The following is an 8,958-nucleotide window of genomic DNA, read 5'->3' as shown; positions in this document are numbered from 1 at the left end:
CTGGCGGCCTCACCTCCCGAACCACGCCTTTGTTCCCTTAATTGGCCATCTCCAGGCACTATTCTCTGTCCCCCGCTGGCGTGTGCTGGTCCCATATCCTAGGTCCAACTATGCGCTAATTGGGCACTTAGAGGGCCCCAGAAAGCCCCTCCCCTCCCTGTTCCCTGCCTTCCTATATCAGCCCCCACCTGCCAGTCCCTCGGACTTCAGGTCGGGCTCCTGGGAGGTGGGGGCAGGGTTAGGGTGCAGTGGGGAGGCCTTGGACCAATCACCAGCCCTGCTTCCTCCCCAGCCCGGGGTACCTGGGACTCCAGAGTCCCCTGCCCCTCCCTGCTCACAGATTTGGGGGGTACTTTGGTCAGCAGTATTGTGGGGAGTTACTTCAGACCACCCCGGCCATGCATCCCGGGGTCCCCGAAGGCCCCGGGGTCTCTGAGCCCAGCCCCCGGGAGCTGTGTGCCTTCGTGAGCGGGGCGGCTGCCCACATGCTGCGGGCCCTGCAGCCCCGGCGCACCCGACCCCCCAAGAGGCGGCCCAACCACAGAAGGTTTCTGCACAACCAGATCTGCAGGTGAGGGGCCGTGGGGAAGGTGGGAATGGGAGGGGGAGGAGGGGGACGAGCAACCAGCACCCTTGGCTGGGGGAGACCAGGCACAAAGAGGAGCAGCCCCCAGGGCTGGATGCCAGCAACAGTCAACATGTATTTATTGAGTGCCTACTGTGTGCCAGGCCAGTTAGCAAAGCAGATAAAGTTCCTTGCTGTCGTGGAGGTTGTGTTTTCATGGGGGTGGCAGGCGGTCAGGACTCACCAAAATAAATAACTAGCATGGTGTGATGCAACCACATGGGTGAACCTTGGAAACATGATGCTGGCCGGGGGTGGTGGCTCAAGCCTGCAATCCCAGCACCTTGAAAAGCTGAGGCAGGAGGATCACTTGAGTTCAGGCGTTAGAGACCAGCCTGCTCACATCTGTCTTTACAGGCAGTTCACCAAGATTGAGGCCGCCACCCAGCGCCTGGCCCTCTCCATCCTGTCCCAGGAGGCACCTCCCCAGAGACCCTCGCTCCAAAAGCCACCCCCGCCGCCTCCATCCCCCTTCCTGGGAGTGGCCTGTGCTGTGGCCCCCACTGAGGCTCCCCATGCCAGCGCCAGCCTGAGTCTCACTGCCCTGGACACCTCTACCCTCGACCTCTTTGACAACATTGTGCTCACCCCAGAGTGTGCCTCAGTGCCACAGGACCCCTCCTCTGGTCCCACTCCCCTGCCAGTGCCGGGTCTGTCCTATCTCGACCTGGGCCAGCCGGACCTGAAGCAGGTCCCACATTTCTGTGGCCCCCTGCCCCTTCCCCAGCATGCCCTGGGGGAAGAGGCTGGTCTCGCGGCTCCCGACTGGGGTTGGGTGGACTGGTGGGAGGTGCCTCGTGCCTGGGATTCTCAGGGGATCCCTGAAGGTTGGGGGACCAGCTCCCCATAAGGCCAATCACAACCCAGTTCAGAACCCAGGACAAGCCAGAGGCCCCTCCATGACAGCTCTCCAGCCCTCTCCCGGAGCCCCCAACCTGTCCGCTCCCTTCCTGGCAGCCCCTGGTAAAATAAACCAACCCAGACCACCTCCTCAGACCACTGCCTCAGGGGTCTCCTCCTGGGCCCAAGGGCCCCCCTCCACCTCTTCTGGAGGCCCCATTCTTGCTTTCTCGCCTTTTCCCTTCCTTCTTCCTTGCCCCATCTTGGCATCCACCCCTCGCTCTCAGCCGGACTTACCTCTGCCTAATGTCTGCTTTTCTCTCATTTATTCCCAAAGACGGATGGAGCGCCTGCTATGGACCAGGCCCAGGTCTAGGACTTGAGGATTCAGCAGTGAATGAGGCAGATGGGATCCCTGCCTCAGGGAGCTCCCTGTTCTGTGTGCATGTGTGTGTTTTGGCGGGGAACTGACAATAAAAGAGTATATCCATGCATTTTTCAAAAAGCAAGATTCATTTCCAATTCAGATTGGAGTTAGTGCTGAAAAGAAAATAAAACACAAGGCCGGGTGCAGCGGCTCACACCTGTAATCCCAGCACTTTGGGAGGCTAAGGCAGGCGGATCACTTGAGCCCAGGAGTTCAAGACCAGCCTGGGCAACAGAGTGAGACCTCCGTCTTTATAACAAAATAAAAAAATTAGTCAAGTGTGGTGGCGCATACCAGTGGTCCCAGCTACTCGGGAGGCTGAGGTGGGAGGATTGCTTGAGCCCGGGAGGTTGAGGCTGCAGCGAGCTGTGATCTTACCACGGTACTCCAGCCTGGTTGATAGAGCAATTTTTTCTTTTTTTTTTTTTTAATGTTTCAAAACAATTAAAAACAGCGACCTGATGGAAGGGCTACCTGACACCAGGTGGTCAGGAAAGGCTTTGAAAGCCTGGAAGGCTGGGCCATGGGAAGTCCTAGGATTCCAGGCTGAGAGAGCACACGTGCAAAGGCCCTGCGGTGGGACATTGAGGGAACAGCAAGGGGAGACCCATGTGGCTGGAGCGGAGTGAGCAGGGGGAGTGGTGAGAGGCGAGGTCCGCGGGAACCAGGAAGGCCAACCACGAATTGGGAGGAGTTTGGACTTATTCCAAGTCAGTTAGGAAATTCCCTCTTTCTCTCAACCACCATTTCCAAGCACAGAGTCTAAATTATTCTAAACCCCACTCGAGGAGGCAGGTGCTGTACAGATGGGGAAACTGAGGCAGCGCATAGCACAAAGGACAGGGGGGCGTCAAACTCCTCACTTGATCACGCCCTCAGCCAGCCCCTTCCTAGAAAGTGCTTGGGTATCTTTGTAGGCCTCCGTTTCTTGACAGAGGGCCAGGATTCGAACCGCAGACATGCCTCTACTCTAGGTAAGACCCCTCTCTCTCTCTCCCCCGGCCTCGGCGACCTGTTCGGTGCAACGGGGCCGGCCGAGACGCCCTCTCTCAAGCCAGGATCTGAGCCTTCGGAGACCACTGCGCGACTCTGCCTCGTCGGCCGCCACTCACGCCCTCTACGGCTCTCCATTGGCCGGACGCGCTGCTGCCCCGCCCCCACCGCGACTTTGCGAGCTAATCATTTTCTCCAGACTGACAGCCTTGCCGGCGCCCCTCCCCTGGGGCGGGAGCAAAGCAGCAGCATATGCGGATTGGTTGAGAAGCAGGGGGCGGGGAGAGTTGGTGAGCGCTGATTGCGGGCAGAGGCAGTGGCACATGCGGATTGGCCGGAGGGAGGGGGCGAGGCAGCGCATGATGAGTGTCGATTGGACGGCTCGACCCAAGTGGGCGGAACGCGGACGGTGCAGGGGGTGGGCCACGTGTCCAGCCCCAACGAAACGGTAACCCGCCCCGAGAAGCCCGCAAGAGGCCTCAGCGGCGGCCGTCCGAGCGCCGAGAGGTGAGGGTGCCCCCGGCCTCACCTGCGGAGGGGCCGTTCCGGGCTCGAACCCGGCACCTTCCGGGTAAGTCCTCTCTCACTGCTGGCGCTATTTGGAGATCGACCTTCCCGCCTAACAGATGGGGAAACTGAGGCTCTGCCTGGTCGTCCCGGGCCAAGGTCACAGAACCAGAAGGAGGACGCCACGTGGCCCCGCCAGAATTGACTGGCCAGAGACCCGAAGCGTCCCCGGGTCGCGCCTGCCGCCTCTGTAACAGCGCTGCAGGGTGGGCAGGTTTCATCCCCATTTATCTGACGAGAAAACTGAGGCTAAGACAAAGAGAAACTTGCCCTGGGTCGCACAACCAGGAAGTCCAGGCTCCAAGGCCAGGTTTCCGAGACCGCGTCGGGAAATCCACAGCCCTACCCCGCCCCCGTTGCCGCCCACCTCCAGCCACGCCCCCTTTGGCCTTGGATACCCTCCGCTCAGGCTGAACCTCTCCTCGTTCCCCGGGACACGCCCAGCCCTCTCCAGCCCAGACCTCCCCTCCACATCTCTCTCGCTCACACACACATCCACTCTCACCCCAGTTTTTCATCTCCCCCAAACCAGTTCCCCTCTCCGGGATCTCCTATGAGTCTTCAGGTCATGCCCCTCGCTCGACCAGAAACGGGGGGCCTTTCTCACCGACTTTCCCCACCGTCCCAGCTGTCCCTTCCTGTCTCTCCCCTGTCCCACTGGGCCCCAGCCCCGACCTCCTCCTCCCTGGCCTTTGCCTCCAGTTCAACCGCACAGCGGGGCCATGAAGCCATCTTTGTATTTTGCATTTTGAACACTTTTTCTGGAATAATACCACATACGCAGAAAATCATACAGTTTGCACATACACAGCTCAAATAAATATTTATAAAGGGAGCACCCTGGTGTAAACAAGTACCCAAAGAAAAAAGCCAAACATGCGCCACATCCCAGGATCTCCTGCCGTCGTAGTTTCCATCACAGTGGTCCAAGGGCAATCACTGTCCTGGCTTCTGACATCATAGATCATTTTTGCTGGGTTTTGGCTTCACTTAAACCCTTTATTGTGTATAGTATTGACTAGACAACCTGTTGCACATTGTCCAGAATTCAGAAGAAACAGAATAGGACCTAGTGAAAAGGCTCCTACACACTTCCCCAGTGCCTGGTTCACCCGTCTGAGTCTCCCGTTTCTTGCTCGTTTGCCAGAGATAGCAGATACAGATATATGCAACACAGACACACTTTCTCTCCCTTTTTTCTTTGGCACAAAAAGGAGCATTCCACACACACTGTTCTGCTTCTTTTTCACTTCTCTCAAACATGTTTTCGTATTGTTACTTAAAGAACTTCCTCGTAATTTTTTCTGGCTGCGAGGAATAACAGAGTATAGTTACGGCATAACCATACTGGTTATTACATAACCAGTATACCCTAATTGTGGACATTGATACTTCTGCTCCTTTGCTCTGGGGAAGAGTCCTGTAATGAATAACCCTGTGTCGTTTCACATGAATGTCTGTAGGATAAATGCTTAGGAGCAGCTTTTGAGGTCAGAGGGTTTGTGTATCCATCATTTTGAGAAGTACAGCTGCTCGGCTGTCCCTAGGAGTTGTTACAACCCACACTGCTGTCAGGCCAGAGGGGAGTTCTTGGGTGCTACAGATGCCTGTCCTAGGCTTTTGGACATGCTGGCCCCCAGATGTGCCCCTCCATGGCTCCCGACTGCCCTCAGCAGAGAGACTCCAGGGCCCTCGTGACCCACCTGTCAGCTCTCCAGCTCCTGGTTCCCTCAGAATCATCCCTTGGGGCCTGAGTGTCCCAGGTCCTGCCTCCTGCTCAGAGGAGGAAGGGTTAGCACGTGAGTGGGTATGAGAGGGTCACTCCAGGGGGAGGAAACCGCAAGGGCTGTTTGAGAGGAAGGAGTGGCTGGGCTGAGGCTGGAGGGTCTTCAGAGCAGTGCCGGAGCGGGGAAAGGGGCGTCTGCATCTTAGTCCTGAGGACAGAGAGAATCCACGGGGGTCAGGGGACAGTTTGAGACAGAGGAGTAATAGTCAGCTTTGTGTTTTCTGAAAAGATCGTTTTTCTGTCTTCACTTCCTCTGGGAGAACACTGCAGCCCCTGCCAAGCTGGATCTGGCTCCCTCCAAATCCCAGCACTTATCACTGTTGTAATTATGGGATTAATTCACTGATTTTGTTTCAGAGGGAGTTTCCATTCAATTTTATTTAGTGAGATAAAATTTGCACAACATAAAATTCACTATTTTAACCATTTATTCATTTTTAAACTTGAGATATGATGCACATAGAAAACATTTGCTATGGTGGATGGATTTTATTCAAAGAATAATCGGCCAGGCGTGGTGGCTCACGCTTGTAATCCCAGCACGTTGCGAGGCTGAGGTGGAAAGATTGCTTAAACCCAGGAGTTGGAGACCAGCCTGGGCAACATAGCAAGACCCTGTCTCTGAAAATATAAAAATACAAAAATTAGCCAAGTGTGGTGGCATACACCTGTAGCTCTAGCTACTTGGGAGGCTGAGGTGGGATGATCACTTTAGCCCAGGAGGTTAAGGATGCAATGTGCTATGACTGTGCCACTGTACTCCAACCTAGATGACACTATGAGACCCTGTCTCAAAAAGAAAAAATAGTACAGGGAGGCCAAGGCAGGAGGGTTGCTTGAGGCCAGGACGAGAGAGAGAAAGAAAGACAATGAGCAGCAGTGTCCTCACTACCCAGCTTTGAAAATAGCAGCTCCAGGCCAGGTGCGGTGGCTCACACCTGTAATCCCAGCACTTTGGGAGGCCGAGCCAGGTGGATCACGAGGTCAGGAGTTCAAGACCAGCCTGGCCAAGGTGGTGAAACCCCATCTCTACTAAAAATACAAAAATTAGCCGGGCATGGTGGCGCAAGCCTGTAATCCCAGCTACTCGGGAGGCTGAGGCAGGAGAATCCTTGAACCCGGGAGGCAGAGGTTGCAGTGAGCCGAGATCGTGCCATTGCACTCCAGCCTGGGTGACAGAGCAAGACTCCATCTCAAAAAAAAAAAAAAGAAAAGAAAAAGAAAATAGCAGCTTCTCATTGAGTGCCCTGGCTCCCTCAGCTTCCCAGAACACCTTCTGTCTTGCTTCTAATGAGCCTCCAGGGTCTCCCATTTCCCTGGTGAGTTAATGAATAAATGAGTTCAGTACAAACAAATTGTACACACAGACGGGGAGAGAGTTGCAGACAAAGCGCAACCCAAACCCTCAGTTGTGCAGCAAACTCAGGGACCCAAAAACACCAGCCTCCCAGGGACACAGGCCAAGACATGCTGAGACAGGGCCCCTGTGGTGTAGACGCTCTGACAGTGTAGACGCTCTGACCGAGTGGAAGTCAGGTGTGCCCTGCATGGCTGCAGGACCTAGGACAGGTGAACAGGCCCTCTGGGTCGAGGTTTCCTCCTCTGCAAAATAATCGCTGGCCAGGTGGCTTCACTAGCCTGTCCCACAGTGGAGCAGCATTCACAGAGTCATGCTGTTGTGCCGCCGTCACCACCAAGCCCCAGAGCATTTTCAGTATCCCAAACAGAAACCCTACACCCCTCAGCGGTCACCCTGAATTCCTCGCGGCCACAGCCCCTGGCAGCCACCCATCTGCTTTCTTTTTTTTTTTTTTGAGACGGAGTTTTGCTCTTATTGCCCAGGCTGGACTGGCAGTGGCGCCATCTCTGCTCACCGCAACCTCCACCTCCCGGGTTCAAGCAATTCTCCTGCCTCAGCCTCCTGAGTAGCTGGGACAACAGGCGTGCACCACCACACCTGGCTGATTTTGTGTTTTTAGTAGATATGGGGTTTCACTATGTTGGCCAGGCTGGTCTCAAACCCCTGACTGCAGATGATCTGCCCGCCTCAGCCTCTCAAAGTCCTGGGATTATAGGTGTGCGCCACCGAGCCGTCTCCTTTTTTTTTTTTTTTTTTTTTTTTTTTTTTGAGACAGAGTCTCGCTCAGTCGCCCAGGCTGGAGTGCAGTGGTATAATCTCGGCTCACTGCAACCTCCGCCTCCTGGGTTTCAAGCGATTCTTCTGCCCCAGCCTCCCAAGTAGCTGGGTTACAGGCGCCCACCACTGCCTGGCTAATTTTTGTATTTTTAGTAGAGATGGGGTTTTGCCATGTTAGCCAGACTGGTCTGAAACTCCTGACCTCAGGTGATCCGCCTGCCTCAGCCTCCCAAAGTGCTGGGATTGCAGGTGTGAACCACTGTGCTCGACCCCATCTGCTTTCTGTCTGCGGATTTGCCTGTTCTGGGCATTTCAGGTAAACAGGATCTCACACTCCATGGCTTTTGTGTTGAGGTCTGTCCATGCTATGGCTTGTTCAGGGGCCCCCTTTCTTCCTATGGCTGAAGAATATGGCCTCAGTTTCCTCTTGGAGCGAGGTGAGGATCAGGTGGGCCGTTCAGGAGGCCCTGGGGCGTGGGCTGGCCCAAAATAGGATGCCCAGCAGAGCCTCCATTTTGGGGCTGATGGTAACCGGGGCTGATGGTAACTGGGGCGGATGGTAACTGGGATCTGATAGTAACCAGGGCGGATGGTAACCGGGGCTGATGGTAACTGGGGCTGATGGTAATTGGGGCGGATGGTAACCAGGGCTAATGGTAACCAGGGCTGATGGTAACCCAGATCTATTAGTAACCGGGATCTGATAGTAACCAGGGCTGATGGTAACCGGGGCTGATGGTGACTGGGGCAGATGGTAACCAGGGCTAATGGTAACCAGGGCTGATGGTAACCCGGATCTATTGGTAACCGGGATCTGATAGTAACCAGGGCTGATGGTACTGGGGCTGATGGTAACTGGGATCTGATAGTAACCGGGGCGGGTGGTAACCAGGGCAGATGATAACCAGGGTGGATAGTGACTGGGGCGGATGGTAACCAGGGCGAATGGTAACCAGAATCATGAAGCACTCCTTGATGTTATACATAGTCCTCAGCAAGGAGAACACGGGGGCTGGGAGGGGGACACCTGGAGCCACGTGTGGACGTGGCCCAGAAGGCTTCCCAAGGAAGTCACCTCCCTGCCGAATAGGACAGAAATAAGAAAGAAGCCCGTTCCAGGCTCAGGGAACGGCAGACGCAGAGACCTGGAGGTGGGAAGAAGGTTGGCAAGGTGCCCTGGGCCCTGCAAGGCTCTGTGTGCAAGGACCTGGACGCCAGCTGGAGACATTGAGAGGAGTCCTCGGGCCTGACCCAGCGCCCCTCTGCCCACCCCCAGAAAATGGCGGCTGCCAGGCCCATCCTGGGCCGAGTCCTTCCAGGATCCTCTATCCTGTTCCTGTGTGACATGCAGGAGAAGTTCCGCCACAACATCGCCTACTTCCCACAGATCGTCTCAGTGGCAGCCCGCATGCTCAGGGTATGACCTCAGCCCTCCACCCTCAGACCCAGGATCCAGGCTCAGCCCTCCACCCTCACCCAGGATCCAGGCTCAGCCCTCCACCCTCACACCCAGGATCCAGGCTCAGCCCTCCACCCTCAGACCCAGGATCCAGCCTCAGCCCTCCACCCTCACACCCAGGATC

General features: G+C 55.8%; 2 protein-coding genes across 6 annotated transcripts in view; both read left to right on the top strand.

Annotated features, from left to right (window-relative positions):
• Positions 1-233: 233 nt before the first annotated feature.
• On the top strand, positions 234-4,178 carry LOC105551683 (WAS/WASL-interacting protein family member 3-like). Its single transcript, XM_011997023.1, has 4 exons — positions 234-571; positions 983-1,408; positions 3,278-3,456; positions 3,985-4,178. Exons 1-4 carry the CDS (start codon positions 399-401, stop codon positions 4,176-4,178), a joined length of 972 nt encoding a protein of 323 aa, XP_011852413.1. The 5' UTR covers positions 234-398.
• The window catches only part of ISOC2 (isochorismatase domain containing 2), a 10,189-nt gene continuing 3,833 nt past the window's right edge, over positions 2,603-8,958 (top strand). The window contains exons 1-3 of one of the 5 annotated variants that reach the window (XM_011996965.1): positions 3,283-3,456; positions 7,692-7,812; positions 8,652-8,792. In XM_011996965.1, the coding sequence (XP_011852355.1) occupies positions 7,738-7,812; positions 8,652-8,792 (216 nt within the window). In that variant the 5' untranslated portion in view covers positions 3,283-3,456; positions 7,692-7,737. Of the gene's footprint in view, positions 3,461-7,691; positions 7,813-8,651; positions 8,793-8,958 lie in introns of all 5 variants that reach the window. The other 4 variants (XM_011996968.1, XM_011996967.1, XM_011996966.1 and 1 more) reach the window with 4 other exon arrangements.

The sequence above is a fragment of the Mandrillus leucophaeus genome, unplaced genomic scaffold (assembly GCF_000951045.1).
Source record: "Mandrillus leucophaeus isolate KB7577 unplaced genomic scaffold, Mleu.le_1.0 Scaffold53, whole genome shotgun sequence".
NCBI classification, from domain to species: Eukaryota; Metazoa; Chordata; class Mammalia; order Primates; family Cercopithecidae; genus Mandrillus; species Mandrillus leucophaeus.
This window is presented reverse-complemented; position numbering and strand designations above follow the sequence as displayed.